At 47.9% G+C, this 17,623-nt stretch overlaps 1 protein-coding gene across 1 annotated transcript in view; it reads left to right on the top strand.

Moving 5' to 3' along the window:
- Nucleotides 1–17,623, top strand: part of LOC147103320 (membrane-bound glycerophospholipid O-acyltransferase 2-like) — a 107,036-nt gene that overhangs the window by 74,585 nt on the left and 14,828 nt on the right. Inside the window, exons 7-8 of the mRNA XM_085962803.1 lie at nt 1,270–1,456; nt 17,324–17,516. Coding sequence (XP_085818929.1) covers nt 1,270–1,456; nt 17,324–17,516 — 380 coding nt within the window. The remainder of the gene's footprint in view (nt 1–1,269; nt 1,457–17,323; nt 17,517–17,623) is intronic.

The raw sequence follows: 17,623 nt of genomic DNA, 5'->3' as shown, positions 1-17,623 counted from the left end.
CTGCTTTGTTGAATCCTAAACTGTTCCCAATCCTCAGGATTATTGCTTTTTCTGGCCAATTTATATGTCCTCTCCTTGGATGTTATGCTATCCCTAATTTCCCTTGTTAGCCACGGTTGAGTCACCTTTTTTGTTTTATTTTTATGCCAAACTGGGATGAACAAATTCTGTAGCTCATCCATTCGGTCTTTGAGTGTTTGCCATTGCCTATCCACCGTCAACCCTTTGAGTGCCATTCCCCAATCAATCCTACCCAACTCGCTCCTCAGACCATCGTAGTTTCCTTTATTTAAATTGAGGACCCGAGTCTCTGAGTCAGCTACTTCATTCTCCATCTTAATGAAGAATTCGATCATATTATGATCGCTCTGACCCAAGGGGCCTCGTACAACAAGATTGCTAATTAATCCTTTCTCGTTACATAATACCCAGTCTAAGATGGCCTGATCTCTGGTTGGTTCCTCGACATATTTGTCCAGGAAACCATCCCGTAAACAGGAAGGTGAGAAAGCAGCCAGTCCCACTCCTGATTACAGCAGAGTGACTTCTGTTGGAAAGTGTTCGTGAGTTGACATTTGGCTGTGAGGCCCCTTGCAATCGAATAGGCTGATGACACTCATTAGAATCACACATGGAAAATGGCCATTGGGTGAGGTACTGGAAGGTACCTGATGCTTGTGGAACTGTGTCTCAATGGGCCAAGGATGCAGGAGAAGAGGGGAGACAACTGAAGGGAGATTTCAAAACAGGAAAAATATAAAGTGAAGTCTTTGTGTCAGTGCCCTGCACTCGCGAGTGGAATGCCCCCGCAATCGAGTGCCCCCCGCAATCGAGTGCCCCCCGCAATCGAGTGCCCCCCGCAATCGAGTGCGCCCCGCAATCGAGTGCGTCCCCGCAATCGAGTGCGTCCCCGCAATCGAGTGCGCCCCCGCAATCGAGTGCCCCCCGCAATCGAGTGCCCCCCGCAATCGAGTGCCCCCCGCAATCGAGTGCCCCCCGCAATCGAGTGCCCCCCGCAATCGAGTGCCCCCCGCAATCGAGTGCCCCCCGCAATCGAGTGCCCCCGCAATCGAGTGCCCCCCACAATCGAGTGCCCCCACAATCGAGCGCCCCCACAATCGAGCGTCCCCAGAAGCGAGCATCCCCCACATGTGAACAACCCCCACACGTGTCTGTCTTGCGTTAAAGTGCTGTGGTGCAATATCTGAAGTACGTGTAGCTTTCCCTGCAGTGTTTTTTGGAATAAGACATTTTTATTGGGGCTTTCAGGCGAATACCAAGTCTACTTGAGTACGTCAGCTACAACCTCAACTTCATGGGCATCCTTGCTGGACCTCTGAACTCGTTCAACGATTACATCACCTTCATTGAGGGCAGAAATTTTGAGGTCGGAACAAACCACCTTGCTAATGGGAAGAAGAGCAACAAGCGCCCCCTGAATGAACCTTCAGCTCTGGTATGCTGATGAACTGACCTTTGTTTTATAAAAAAAAAACCTTTGTCCTTTAATGGGTAGAAAGCAAAGCGGGCATCTTGGTTTTCTTTACTAGGGTTGCCAATCCTCCAGGCTTGGCCTGGAGTCTCCAGGAACTAAAGATTAATCCCCAGGACGTTGCTGCGATACAAAAAGTTATAGGGGCATAAAATAAATGGTGTGATTTACTTTTCCATTTAATTTGAACACTTTTGTTTATTAGATATAGAAATATTGGCGATGGGAATGTTTGACATGCTGGGGGAGTTGGAGGCAGGAGGGTCATGTGACGAACCTCCAGGAATATGTCCAGCCAGAGTTGGCAACCCTAGTCTTGACCCGTTGTTTGAAATATAAAAAATCCTTGATATATGTTTTGTGTCCGCCCATCGGAAAGAGTTTAAAAAACAGACAATGAGATAAATCAAGAGCTAACGATTAGTGATGGAGAAGGGGTGAGATTTGGGAAAGATGTTTTGGGAGGACACAATTCACGAGCTTGTTGGATGACTAGATTACACACTCCTTGCACAATGGGATAGATGTTTCTCTGGTGTCGGCAGTTCTATTTGTACTGGGTGTGTTGGTAAGGAACACTAATCCTTGTTTTCAAATCCCTCCATGGCCTCCCCCTCCCTATCTCTGTAACCTCCTCCAGCCCTACAATCCTCCGAGATCTCTGCATTCCTCCAATTCTGCCCTCTTGAGCATCCCTGATTTTCATCACTCCACCATTGGTGGCCGTGCCTTCAGCTGCCAAGACGCTAAGCTCTGGAAGTCCCTCCCTAAACCTCTCTGCCTCTCTCTCCTCCTTTAAGTTGCTCCTTAAAACCTACCTCTTTGACCAAGCTTTTGGTCACCTGTCCTAATATCTCTTTATGTAGTGTCAAATTTTGTTGGATAATGCTTCTATGAAACTATAGACCGGTTAGCCTAACATCTGTGGTAGGTAAAATTTTGGAGTCCATTATTAAGGAGACAGTAACAGGACATTTGGATAATCATAATTTAATAGGACAAAGTCAGCATGGGTTTATGAAGGGGAAGTCATGTTTGACAAATTTGCTGGAGTTCTTTGAGGAAGTAACGTATAGGGTGGATAAAGGGGAACCAGTGGATGTAGTGTATTTAGACTTCCAAAAGGCATTTGACAAGGTGCCACACAAGATTATTGCTTAAGATAAAAAATCACAGGATTGGGGGTAATATTCTGGCATGGATAGAGGATTGGCTATCTAACAGAAGGCAGAGAGTTGGGATAAATGGTTCATTCTCAGACTGGCAATCAGTAACTAGTGGTGTTCTGCAGGGATCAGTGCTGGGACCCAACTCTTTACAATCTATATTAACGATTTGGAGGAGGGGACCGAGTGTAACATATCAAAGTTTGCAGATGATACTAAGATGGGAGGGAAAGTAGTGAGTGAGGAGGACATAAAAAACCTGCAAGGGGACATCGACAGGCTAAGTAAGTGGGCAGAGATTTGGCAGATGGAATACAATACTGGAAAGTGTGAGGTTATGCACTTTGGCAGGAAAAATCGTAGAGCAAGTTATTATCTTAATGGCAAGAAACTGGAAAGTACTGAAGTACAAAGGGATCTGGGGGTCCTGGTGCACGAAACTCAAAAGGTTAGTATGCAGGTGCAGCAAGTGATTAAGAAGGCCAATGGAATGTTGGCTTTCATTGCTAGGGGGATAGAATATAAAAATAGGGAGGTATTGCTTCAGTTGTACAAGGTATTGGTGAGACCGCACCTGGAATACTGCGTACAGTTTTGGTGTCCATACTTAAGAAAGGACATACTTGCTCTCGAGTCAGTACAAAGAAGGTTCACTCGGTTAATCCCGGGGATGAGGGGATGGACATATGAGGAGAGGTTGAGTAGATTGGGACTCTACTCATTGGAGTTCAGAAGAATGAGAGGCGATCTTATTGAAACATATAAGATTGTGAAGGGGTTGGATCGGGTGGATGCGGGGAAGATGTTCCCGATGATGGGTGAAACTAGAACTAGGGGGCATAGTCTTAGAATAAGGGGCTGCTCTTTCAAAACTGAGATGAGGAGGAACTACTTCACTCAGAGGGTGGTAGGTCCATGGAATATGCTGCCCCAAAAAGCTGTAGAAGCTACATCATTACATAAATTTAAAACAGAAATAGACAGTTTCTTAAAAGTAAAGGGAATTAAGGGTTACGGGGAGCGGGCAGGAATTTGGACATGAGCCTAGGTTCGGATCGATCATGGCCCTGTGGGTAGCGGAGCGGGCCCAGGGGCCGTGTGGCCTGATCCTGCTCCTATTTCGTGTGTCTAATTCTGTTAGATTCAGGAGATGGTTCTGTGATAGTGGATTGGCGGTTAGGATCAGATCAGCCATGATCTTATTGAATGGCGGAGCAGGCTCGAGGGACCGATTGGCCTACTCCTGCTCCTATTTCTTATGTTCTTATGTTCTTATGAAATGCCTTGGGATGTTTTACTATGTTAAAGTCGGTATATAAATGCAAGTGGTTGTTGTTTAGTCGGTGAGGGCAGTGATCTGAGATCCTGAGATCATGTGACATCAGTGTTATAAATAACCCATATTTTGTAATGCTAACCAATAGAGAGCTTGGGATGTTATACACAGGACACAAGCACATCAGTGGGTGAGAGTGTAGTGGTCGATAAGTTATGGTGGAGGGGGGGATGATTACAACCACTGGATGCACCGTTGGGCATCTAAGGCCGGCGTGATGCCATTTTGTAGGGTGTCCAGTACTCTTGCCTGAACCAAGTGGGAGGTTGTTTTCATATTTAATATAGCACTGTAAAGAAAGAAAGAATTTGCATTTATATAGCGCCTTTTACGACATCAGGACATCTCAAAGCGCTTTACAGACAATGAAGTACTTTTGAAGGGTAGTCGCTGTTGTAATGTGGCAGCCAATTTGCACACAGCAAACTGCAATGTGATGATGACCAGATCATCTGCTTTAGTGATGTTGGTTGAGGGATAACTATTGGCCAGGACACCAGGGACAACTCCCCTGCCCTTCTTTGAAATAGTGCCATGGGATCTTTTACGTACACCTGAGAGGGCAGACAGGGCCTTGGTTTAATGTCTCGTCCCAAAGAAGGCTCCTCTGACAGTACAGCACTCCCTCGGGCTCTGGAGTGGGACTTGAATCCACAACCTTCTGACTCAGAGGTGAGATTGCTATACACTGAGCCACGGCTGACACCAAATATACGGGCTGGACCATTCTTGGGAGGTGGGGGTGAATTTCTGTGGGGTCAGGAGGACCAGGAATGCTCCTTTCAGCCCCACTAACATACCCTGGCCACTGCCAGCAGATAGGCAGGCCCTCCCCTTTCCCCACCCCGATCCCTCCGCTTTACTGTTGACTTTTGGTTCACTCGCTCTTCTGCCCCCTTTGACCTTCCGCCCCTTTGGCCTTACGTCCCTTTGACCTTTCGCCCCCCCCCATTTGACCTTTCACTCCCTTTAACCTGCGCCCCTTTGACCTTCTGCCCCTTTGACCTTCTGCCCCTTTGACCTTCTGCCCCTTTGACCTTCTGCCCCTTTGACCTTCTGCCCCTTTGACCTTCTGCCCCTTTGACCTTCTGCCCCTTTGACCTTCTGCCCCTTTGACCTTCTGCCCCTTTGACCTTCTGCCCCTTTGACCTTACGTCCCTTTGACCTTTCGCCCCCCTTGACCTGCACCCCTTTGACTTTCCGCCCCTTTGACCTGCTGCCCCTTTGACCTTCTGCCCCCTTTGACCTTTCACCCCCTTGGACATTCTGCACGATGGACAATCTGCCCCTACCGGTTTGGTGAGTTGCCCCATGGCACTCACTGAGGACTGGGCAGCTCGCTGACTGCATTCTAATGAGGACCTCCCCTTGCTGAACCCATTGAGCAGGCACTAGGACCATAGGAACGGGGGGAGGCCATTCAGCCCCTTGAGCCTGTTCCGCCATTCAATTAGATCATGGCTGATCTGTATCTTAACTCCACCTAACCGCCTTGGTGCTGTAACCCTTGATACCCTTGTCCAACAAAAATCTACCAATCTCAGTTTGAAATTTTCAATTGACCCCCAGCCATAACAGCTTTTTGGGGGAGAGAGTTCCAGATTTCCACTAGCCTTTGTGTGAAGAAGTGCTTCCTGACATCACCCCTGAATGGCCTAACTCTAGTTTTAAGGTTATGCCCCCTTGTTCTGGACTCCCCCCACCAGAGGCAATAGTTTCGCTCTATCTACCCTATCAAATCCTTTAATCATTTTAAGCACCTCAATTAGATCACCCCTTAATCTTCTAAACTCAAGGGAACACAAACCTAGTCTATGCAACCTGTCCTCCTAATTTAAACCTTTTAGCCCCGGTATTATTCTGGTGAATCTGCGCTGCACCCCCTCCAAAGGCCAATATATCCTTGCTGAGGTGCGTGGCCCAGAACTGAACACAGGGCTCTAAATGGGTTCTAACCAGAGCTTTATATAACTGTAGCATAAATCCACCCTTTGTATTCCAGACCCCTTGAGATCAAGGCCAACGTTCCTGTAGCCTTTTAAAAAAATTTTTGCGGGCAAAAGTTTGGGCATATGTTCAAAATCTCTCCCCAAGGCATCTCGATGGCTGACATCACTTGTGGTTATATTAAATGGTCAATATAGTCCTTGGTATCAATGGAGATGGGGGGAGAAGACAGATAAGTAAAAAATATATAATCTTAGAGGAAGAGTCCAAAGTACAAAGAGGTTAATCTCAGCCCAAAGCAAGATCACGAAGAGGGAGGAGGGATCGACCGACCGCCAATCTCCACAAGATTATATAAGATTTAAAGGTGACATTCTCCTCCTTCAAAAGTGAACAAACACAGCCACAATGTGGAGCTCTTTACAAAGAAAAGAGCTTCAGCGTCAGTCTCACACTGAACAGTGCATTCCGCCTCAACCAACAGCAGGGCACTACTTTCAAAAGCTCAGTATTCTTGTGGGATCGCGATGCGGTTCAGACATATCACGCAGCAGTTGTGGAAAGCTGAAAGCATGTGGTTCCCTGACACAGTAAATATGTAATTTCACAACTGTAATCTCGGGATTACTACCCGAGCCACGTGCTAATTGATATGGAGATAAACAGATTAGGAAGGTGAATGCATGGCTGAAAGACTGGTGTGGGAGAGAGTTCCATTGCCTGGGACACTGGCACCAGTACTGTGACAAGAGGAGCTGTACCGCTGGGACGTGTTCCACCTGAACCGGAGTGGGGCCAGTGCCCCAGCGGAAAGGGTAAGTAGTGCTGTGGATGAGGGTTTAAACTAGTATGCAAGCAAGCCGTGATCCTGACCAACGGATCTACCACAGACCCAATTCACGTACGGACCGGGGTCAAGCAAGGCTGTCTCATCGCACCAACACTCTTCTCGATCTTCCTTGCTGCAATGCTCCATCTCACCCTCAGTAAGCTCCCCACTGGAGTGGAGCTAATCTACAGAACAAACAGGAAACTGTTCAACCTCCGTCGCCTTCAGTCCAGATCCAAGGTCGTCCCATCCTCTGTCGTCGAATTACAGTATGCAGACGATGCTTGCGTCTGCGCACACTTGGAGGTCGAACTCCAAACCATCATCAACACCTTCACCGAAGCGTACAAGAGCATGGGCCTTACACTAAACATCCATAAGACAAAGGTCCTCTACCAACTTGCCCCCGCCACACAGTACTGCTCCCCGATTATCAAAATCCACGACAAGGCCTTGGACAACGTGGACCACTTTCCATACCTAGGGAGCCTACTGTCAACAAGGGCAGACATCGATGACGAAGTCCAACACCGCCTTCAGTGTGCCAGCGCAGCCTTCGGTCGCCCGAGGAAGAGAGTTTTTGAAGACCAGGACCTCAAACCCAGCACTAAGCTCATGGTCTACAGAGCAGTAGTAATACCCATCCTCCTGTATGCCTCAGAGACATGGACCATGTACAGCAGGCACCTCAAAGCACTGGAGAGGTACCACCAACGCTGCCTTCGCAAGATCCTGCAAATCCATTGGCAGGATAGGCGCACCAATGTCAGTGTTCTCGCTCAGGCCAACATCCCCAGCATCGAAGCTTTGACCACGCTCGATCAGCTCCGATGGACGGGCCACATCATCCACATGCCCGATACGAGACTCCCAAAACAAGCGCTCTACTCGGAGCTCCGACACGGCAAGAGAGCCCCAGGTGGGCAGAGGAAACGCTTCAAGGACACCCTCAAAGCCTCCTTGAAAAAGTGCAACATCCCCACTGACATCTGGGAATCCCTGGCCCAAGACCGCACAAAGTGGAGGAGAAGCATCCGGGAAGGCGCCGAACACCTCGAGTCTCTTCGCCGGGAGCAAGCGGAAGCCAAGCGCAAGGAGCGCACGTCAACCCAAGCACCCCACCCACCCGCCCCTTCAACCACTGTCTGCCCCACCTGTGACAGAGACTGTAGGTCCCGCATTGGACTCATCAGTCACCTGAGAACTCATTTTTAGCGTGGAAACAAGTCATCCTCGGTTCCGAGGGACTGCCTAAGAAGAAACTAGTAAGACGAGAGGCAAGGGTTGGGGGGCGGTGGGTTGGGGGGGGAGGGTGGGGGGGGGGCGCGGGGGGTGGGGGCGGAGGGGGGAGGTAATATGATAGAAATAATGTAAGCCTAAAGATGAAAGAGACAGGAGGTGAGAGTAAAGGTCAGACAAAGGTAAGGAATAAAGATAACATAAACAGTCAGGAAACAAATGCAGCATAACTCTATGACTAAGAGAAGTATAAAAATCTGTTACATAGTTACATCGAGTCTACAGCACAGGAACAGGCCATTCGGCCAAACAGAACTCTGCCAGTGTTTATGCTCCACACGAGCCTCCTCCTCTGTATCTAACCCTATCAGCATATCCTTCTATTCCTTTAGAGAGAAAGAAAGAACAAACCTTGTGTTTCTATAACACCTTTCACGACATCAGGACGCCCCAAAGCGCTTTACAGCCAATGGAGTGCTTTTTTTGAAGTGTAGTCTCTGTTGTAATGTAGGAACCGCGGCAGGCAATTTGTGCACAGCAAGGTCCCACAAACAGCAATGAGATCATGACCAGAAAATCCGATTTTAGCAATGTTGGTTTGTAAGCAAATCCTCAATGGGATAAAGAAAATAAACCCGAATCAAGCCACGCCAAATTAGCAGGACAGGCAAGTTTAGGACAGACACTGGCAAGTATTTGTTACACACTGATCAACAGCGGGCGCACATTGCCTTGACTCTGGATTGCTTTAAGTAACAGTCGGGTGCAGTAATGGGGGAGATGGTAGGGAGGGAATTGGGCAAAAGATGAGATCAAACGGTCAGAATGGCCTCCGTACAAACCCAACTGTCAAAATGTCTGATTTTTTTCCTGCGGTAGTTCTGACAGAATAATGGCGCTGTTTCAGCTTTCCACAACTGCTGCGATATGTCTGAACTGCATCGCGTTCCCACAAGAATACTGAGCTTTTGAAAGTAGTGCCCTGCTGTTTGAGGCGGAACTCACTGTTCAGTGTGAGGCTGACGCTGAAGCTCTTTTCTTTGTAAAGAGCTCCACATTGTGGCTGTGTATGCTCACTGCACCCTCTTGCGCATGTGGCGATGGTTTGTTGTCAAGTGACAGGAGGCACCTTACAGAGTTTAACATTAAAATTGAACAAATAATTTCACTTATGTAACTGGGTGTCTCCGAAGTTAATTCCTCTTTACTGGAACGGTCTACTTTTAACAGTGATTCAGTTTAGGTGTCAGCTGTGGCTCAGTGGGTAGCGCTCTCACCTCTCAGTCAGTAGGTCGTGGGTTCAAGTTCCACTCAGGAGACTTGAGCACAAAATCTAGGCTGACACTCCCAGTGCAGGACTGAGGGAGCGCTGCACTGTCGGAGATGCCGCCTTTCGGATGACAGTTAAACTGAGGCCCCGGCTACTCTCTCGGGTGGATGTAAAAGATCCCACGCCACTATTTCGAAGAAGAGCAGCGGAGTTCTCCCCGGTATCCTGAGCCAATATTTATTCCTCAACAACCATCAACAAAACAGATTATCTGGCCTCTATCTCATTGCTGTTTGTGGGAGCTTGCGGTGCACAAATTGCAATTACATTTCCTACATTACAAAAGTGGCTACACTTCATTGGCTGTAAAGCGCTTTGAGACATCCTGAGGTCGTGAAAGGCGCTATATAAATGCAAGTTCTTTTTTTTAGTTCTGTAATATGGAGATCACCGTATCCTGTTGAGTAAATAGGATCATAGGAATAGGAGTAGGTTATTCAAGCCTGTTCCGCCATTCAATCAGATCATGGCTGCTCTGTACCTCAACCCCATTTCCCTGCCTTTGATTCATATCCCTCAATACCCTTACCTAACAAAAAATCTCAGTCTTTAAAACTTCAATTAACCCCCAGCATCCACAGCCAATTGGCGTCATCAGCCTTGGTCCAGTGGTTGCAATCTCACCTCCCACTCCCCCTTTCCATAGCCCATAGCCCACTCCACATAGTCCTGCAAACATTTCCTTCTCAAGTATTTATCCAATTCCCTTTTGAAAGTTACTATTGAATCTGCTTCCACCGCCCTTTCAGGCAGTGAGTTCCAGATCATAACAACTCGTTGCGTTAAAAAAAATTCTCCTCATCTCTCCCCCCTCTGATTCTTTTGTCAGATTGGGTTGCTCTTGAAACAAAGAAAGTTTATAAACATAAGAAATAAAAACAGAAAATGCTGGAAATGCTCAGCCGGTCAGGCAGCATCTGTGGAGAGAGAAACAGAGTTAACGTTTCAGGTCAATGACCCTTCGTCAGAACTGGAAAAAGTTGGAGATGGAACAGGTTTTTAAGCAAGTGCAGGGGCAGGGAAAGGGGGGAGGGGAGGAAAGAACAAAAGGGAAGGTCTGTGATAGGATGGAAGGGAGGAGAGATTAAGAGACATTAAGAGAGATTAAGAGATGGTGCAAGGCAAAAAGAGATGGTAATGGGACAAGTTAAGAAACAAAAGATGGCTCTAGATGAAGTGTAAATGGCACTGGCAGAAGGAGAGACAGCTGCCATGTAGGAGAGAGAAAAAAAAAGGATGGGGCAGAGGTTATGGTCTGAAATAGTTGAATTCTATGTTGAGTCCAGAAGGCTGTAAAGTGCCTAATCGAAAGATGAGGTGCTGTTCCTCGAGCTTACGTTGAGCTTCATTGGAACAGTGTAAGAGGCCGAGGACAGTGAGGTCTGAGTGGGAGTGGAGCGGAGAATTAAAGTGACAGGCGACCGGAAGCTCGGGGTCCCCCTTACGGACTGAACAGAGGTGTGCTGCAAAGCAGTCGCCCAATCTGCGTTTGGTCTCCCCAATGTAGAGGAGACCATATCGTGAGCAGTGAATACAGTATACTAGATTGCAAGAAGTACAAACGCAGATTGGGTGACCACTTTGCGGAACACCTCCATCCAGGAAAAATAAAAAAGCAAATTATTATTTAAATGGAGAGAGATTACAAAATGCTACAGTTCAGAGGGACCTGGGGGTCCTTGTGCATGAAACACAAAAAGTTAGCATGCAGGTACAGCAAGTAATCAAAAAGGCAAATGGAATGTTGGCCTTTATTGCAAGGGGGTTGGAGTATAAAAGCAGGGAAGTCCTGCTACAACTGTACAGGGTATTGGTGAGAACACACCTTGAGTACTGCGTACAGTTTTGGTCTCCTTATTTAAGAAAAGATATACTTGCATTGGAGGCAGTTCAGAGACGATTCACTAGGTTAATTCCAGAGATGAGGGGGTTGACTTATGAAGAAAGGTTGAGCAGGTTGGGCCTATACTCATTGGAATTTAGAAGAATGAGAGGTGATCTTATTGAAACATATAAGATACTGAGGGTGCTCGACAAGGTAGATGCAGAGAGGACGTTTCCCCTCGTGGGGAAATCTAGAACTTGGGGGCATAGTTTCAGAATAAAGGGTCGCCCTTTTAGAACTGAGAGGAGGAGGAATTTCTTCTCTCAGAGGGTCGTAAATCTGTGGAATTCTCTGCCCCAGAGAGCCGTGGAGACTGGGTCATTAAATATATTTAAGGTGGAGATAGACAGATTTTTACAAGATAAGGGAGTGAAGGGTTATGGGGAGTGGGTTGGGAAGTGGCTTTGAGCCCAAGATCAGCCATGACGTTATTGAATAGCGGAGCAGGCTGGAGGGGCCAAGTGGCCTCACATCACAAAAAACCTCCCAGAAATACGAGAAAACCAAGGGTGTGGCGAGAATGAGGAACTTAAAGAAATTATTCTTAGTAAAAAAACAGTGCTAGCAAAATTAATGGGACTAAAAGTCGATAAATCCCAAGGACTGGATGACCTACATCCTAGGGTTTTGAAAGAGGTGGCCATTGGGATAGTGGACGCATTGGTTGTCATCTTCCAAAATTCTATAGATTCTGGAACGGTTCCTGCAGATTGGAGGATAGCAAATGTAACCCCGCTATTTAAGAAAGGAGGGAGAGAGAAAATGGGGAACTACAGACCTGTTAGCCTCACATCAGTAGTTGGGAAAATGCTGGAATCTATTATAAAGGATGCAATAACTGGGCACTTAGAAACTAATAGTAAGATTGGGCAGAGTCAACATGGATTTATGAAAGGGAAATCCTGTTTAACAAACCTATTGGAGTTCTTTGAATATGTAACTAATGGATAGACAAAGGGGAACCGGTAGATGTGGTGTATTTGGATTTTCAGAAGGCCTTCTATAAGGTCCCACACAAGAGGATGGTGAACAAAATTAGGGCACATGGAATTGGGGGTAATATACTGGCATGGATTGAGAATCAGTTAACAAACAGAAAACAAAGAGTAGGGATAAACGAGCCTTTTTCAGGGTGGCAGGCTGTGACTAGTGGGGTACCGCAAGGATTAGTGCTTGGGCCCCAGCTATTCACAATCTATATCAATGATTTGGATGAGGGGACTAAATGTAACATTTCCAAATTTGCTGATGATAGAAAGCTAGGTGGTAGTGTCAGTTGCGAAGAGGATGTGAAGAGGCTTCAAGGGGATCTCGACAGGCTCAGTGAGTGGGCGAGAACATGGCAGATGGAATATAATGTGGATAAATGTGAAGTTATCCACATTGGTAGAAAAAACAGAAAGGCAGAGTATTTCCTAAATGGTGAAAGATTGGGGAATGCAGATGCTCAAAGGGACCTGGGTGTCCTTGTACATGAGTCACTGAAAGTGAATGTGCAGCTGCAGCAAGCCATTAGGAAGGCAAATGGTATGCTGGCCTTAATTACAAGAGGATTTGAAGTCAGAAGTAAAGAAGTCTTACTCCAATTATATAGGGCCTTGGTGAGACCACACCTGGAGTACTGTGTACAAATTTGGTCTCCTTACCTAAGGAAGGATATACTTGCCATAGAGGGAGTGCAACAAAGGTTCACGAGATTGATTCCTGGGATGGCGGGACTGTCGTACGCAAAGAGATTGAGTAAACTAGGCCTGTATTCTGGAAATACTCAGCAGGCCAGGCAGCATCTGTGGAGAGAGAAACAGAGTTAACATTTCAGGTCTGGGACCCTTCATCAGAACTGGAAAAAGCTGGAAATGTAACATATTAAGCAGGTGCAGAGACGGGGGGGGGGGGGGGGGAGGAGGGTGATTTAGGAGGGGAGGAAGGAATTGAAAGAACATACTGTGAAAATGTTGCAAATGGGAATGGCCCTCCAGAACCTTCTTCCCCGTTACTTTCCTCTGATCCCATCCCTTCTTCCAATCTCACCCCCTGCCGTGTTTTCACTATCCCCTCCGACTTTCCCCTCTCTGACCCCGAACGATCAGTCCTCAGCAAAGGCCTGAGCTTCATCCCCTTACGCCCCCATCTGAATGAATTTCGAGCTCGGCACGATGCTGAGCTCTTCTTCCGTCGCCTTCGTCTCCGTGCCCACTTCTCTGGCCAGGAGTGTTCCCCCCGCACGGCTGATCCTTTCTCCTGCTTTATAAATTCTCTTTCTACTTGGACCCCCTCCCTCTGGCCTCTTACCTTCTCTAGATCTTTTCATTGCTAGCTGCCGGCGTGACATCGGCCGTCTCCATTTCTCTGCTCCCCTCTCTCACTCCAACCTACCTCCCTCTGAACTTGCAGCACTCCGTTCTCTCCAATCCAACCCTAACATTATCATTAAACCTGCTGATAAGGGTGGTGCTGTTGTTGTTTAGCGAACCGACCTCTACCGTGCGGAAGCTGAACGCCAACTCTCCAGGGCAGCACGGTGGCATAGTGGTTAGCACTGTTGCCTCACAGCGCCAGGGACCCAGGTTCGAATCCGGCCTCGGGCGACTGTCTGTGTGGAGTTTGCACATTCTCCCCGTGTTTGCGTGGGTTTCCTCCGGGTGCTCCGGTTTCCTCCCACAGTCCAAAGATGTGCGGGTTAGGTTGATTGGCTATCATAAAATTGACCCTTAGTGTTAGGGGGATTAAATACGTGGGGTTACAGGGATAGGGTGGGATATGTGTTGGTGTAGGGGTTACGGGGATCGGGTGGGATATGTGTCGGTGCAGGCTCGATGGGCCGAAATGGCCTCTATCTGCACTGTGGCGTTTCTGTGATTCTGTGAACACCTCCTCCTACCTCCGCCTGGACCATGACCCCACTAGCAAACATAAAGCCATTGTTTCCAAGACTGTCACTGACCTCATCTCTTCTGGAGATCTTCCCTCCATGGCCACCAACCTCATAGTTTCCCAACCCCGCATAGCCCGCTTCTACCTCCTTCCCAAGATCCACAAACAGGACTGCCCTGATAGACCCATCGTTTCTTGCCCCATGGAACTTATCTCTTCCTATCTCAACTCTATTTTTTCTCTCCTTGTCCAGTCTCTTCCCACCTACATCCGCGACTCTTCCGACGCCCTCCGTCACTTTAACAGTTTCTAGTTTCCTGGCCCCAACCGTCTCCTTTTCACGATGCACGCCCAATCCCTCTACACCTCCATCCCCCACCAGGACGGCCTGAGGGCACTCCGCTTCTTCCTTGAACAGAGGCCCAACCAGTCCCCATCCACCACCACCCTCCTCTGCCTGGCTGAACTTGTTCTCACACTGAACAACTTCTCCTTTGACTCCACTCATTTCCTCCAAATCAAAGGTGTTTCTATGGGAACCCGCATGGGCCCTAGCTATGCCTGCCTTTTCATGGGATATGTGGAACACTCTTTGTTCCAGTCCTACTTAGGTCCCCTCCCTCCCTTACATTGATAACTGTATCGGTGCCGTTTCCTGCTCTCGCCCTGAACTAGATAAGTTCATTCACTTTACTTCCAATTTCCACCCTTCCCTCACCTTCACATGGGCCATCTCTGACTCTTCCCTTCCCTTCCATGACTTCTCCGTCTCCATTTCTGGCGATCGGCTTTCGACAAACATCCACTACAAGCCCACCGACTCCCACAGCTACCTGGACTACACTTCCTCCCACCCCGCTTCCTGTAGGGACTCTATTCCATTCTCCCAGTTTCTCCGTCTCCACCGCGTCTGTTCTGACGATGCCACCTTCCATATCAGTGCTTCCGACATGTTTTCCTTTTTCCTCAACCGAGGATTCCCCTCTACCATGGTTGACATGGCCCTTGACCGTGTCCGTTCTATTTCCCACACTTCTGCTCTCACCCCTTCCTCTCCCTCCCAGAACTACGATAGGGTTCCCCTTGTGCTCACCTTTCACCCCACCAGCCTCCACAGCTAACGGATCATCCTCCACCATTTCCGCCACCTCCAACATGATCCCACCACCAAACACATCTTCCTTTCACCTCCCCTTTCAGCATTCCGACGGGACCACTCCCTCCGTGACACCCTGGTCCACTCCTCAATCACCCCCAACAGCCCTTCTCCTTCACCTGACACCTTCCCGTGCAAGCGCAGGAGATGCAACACATGCCCTTTTACCTCCTCCCTTCCCACTGTCCAGGGCCCCAAACACCCCTTCCAGGTGAAACAGCGATTTACTTGTACTTCTTGCAATTTAATATAATGTATTCGCTGCTCACGATGCGGCCTCCTCTACATTGGGGAGACCAAACGCAGATTGGGTGACCGCTTTGCGGAACACCTCCGTTCAGTCCGTAAGGGTGACCCTGAGCTTCGGGTCGCCTGTCACTTTAATTCTCCGCTTCACTCCCACTCTGATCTCTCTGTCCTTGGCCTATTACATTGTTCAAATGAAGCTCAACGTAAGCTCGAGGAACAGCACCTCATCTTTCGATTAGGCACTTTACAGCCTTATGGACTCAACATTGAGTTCAACAATTTCAGATAATAATCCCTGCCCCCATTTTTCATGCAGTATGATTTTGCCATTCCCATTTGCAACATTTTCACAGCATGTTCTTTCAATTCCTTCCTCCCCTCCTAAACCACCCCCACCCCCGTCTCTGCACCTGCTTAATATCTGTTACATTTCCAGCTTTTTCCAGTTCTGATGAAGGGTCCCAGACCTGAAACATTAACTCTGTTTCTCTCTCCACGGATGCTGCCTGACCTGCTGAGTATTTCCAGCATTTTCTGTTGTTATTTCAGATTTCCAGCATCCACAGTATTTTGCTATTATATAGGCCTGTGTTCTCTTGAATTCAGAAGAATGAGAGGGGATCTCATTGGAGCATACAAAATGATTTCAGAGCTCGATAGGGTGGATGCTGGGCGAATGTTTCCCTTGACTGGGGAGTCCAGAACCAGGGGCCACAGCCTCAGGATAAAGGGAGGGCCATTCAGGACTGAGATGAGAAGAAATGTCTTCACACAGAGGGTGGTGAATCTTTGGAATTCTCTACCCCAGAGGGCTGTGGAGGCTCAGTCATTGGGTATATTCAAAACAGAAGTCGATAGATTTCTGACTAGTAAAGGCATCAAGAGCTATGGAGATAGGGCCGGTGAATGGCGTTGAGGCAGAAGATCAGCCATGATCTCATTGAATGGCGGAGCAGGTTCATAGGCCCGAATGGCCGACTCCTGTTCCTATTTCTTATGTTCTTATGTTTGGTCCGTAAGGGGGATCCCGAGCTTCCGGTCGCCTGTCTCTTTAATTCTCCGCTCCACTCCCACTCAGACCTCATTGTCCTCGGCCTCTTACACTGTTCCAACGAAGCTCAACGTAAGCTCGAGAAACAGCACCTCATCTTTCGATTAGGCACTTTACAGCCTTCTGGACTCAACATAGAGTTCAACAATTTCAGACCATAACCTCTGCCCCTATCCTTTTATTTCCCATTTTTTTTCTCTCTCTCACATGGCCGCTGTCGATCATTCTGCCAGCGCCATTTACACTTCATCTAGAGCCATCTTTTGTATCTTAACTTGTCCCATTACCATCTCCTTTTGCCTCGCACCATCTCTTAATCTCTCTTAATGTCTCTTAATCTCTCCTGCCTTCCAGCCTATCACAGACCTTCCCTTTTGTTCTTTCCTCCCCTCCCCCCTCTTTCCCTGCCCCTGCACTTGCTTAAAAACCTGTTCCATCTCCAACTTTTTCCAGTTCTGACGAAGGGTCAGCGACCTGAAGCATTAACTCTGTCTCTCTCTTCACAGATGCTGCCTGACCCGCTGAGTATTTCCAGCATTTTCTGTTTTTATTTCGGATTTCCAGCATCCGCAGTATTTTGCTTTTGTATTGGTTTATAAACATAATAAGGACCTACTCAAGAATGTGCATTTGGGGAAAGGCGGGTGGGGGGGTCGGGTTGGGTAAGATTGATGCACTCATGTACCAGGGGTTTTGCAACGCTGAGGGGGAATCACCTGTTGCTATGGAATCTGTTCATTGACCGAGGTTAAATTGATTCTTCCTGCAGGGCGCTGTGGGATGTAAGATGCTGATCTGTACCGTCTGTGTGTTTATGCATCTGTCGCTGTTGGAAGTATTTCCCATCTCCTACAACACGGACGACACGTTCATTGCCACAGGAGCGATCCCCGTGCGCTTACTTTATCTCTACGTTTCCCTCATGGCCTGCAGACCCAAGTATTATTTTGCATGGACTATTGGTAAGCACAATATTAGACCTAATACATTCAGTGGATTCGGGGTCTGATGTAAGAAAACTACTGAGCACTTGGTTTGAGTGTAAAACAAGGCTTTAACCAACTGTTTC

Source organism: Somniosus microcephalus, chromosome 20 (assembly GCF_052327205.1).
Source record: "Somniosus microcephalus isolate GS21.2 chromosome 20, FLI_Smic_1.0, whole genome shotgun sequence".
Classification (NCBI taxonomy): Eukaryota; Metazoa; Chordata; class Chondrichthyes; order Squaliformes; family Somniosidae; genus Somniosus; species Somniosus microcephalus.
This window is presented reverse-complemented; position numbering and strand designations above follow the sequence as displayed.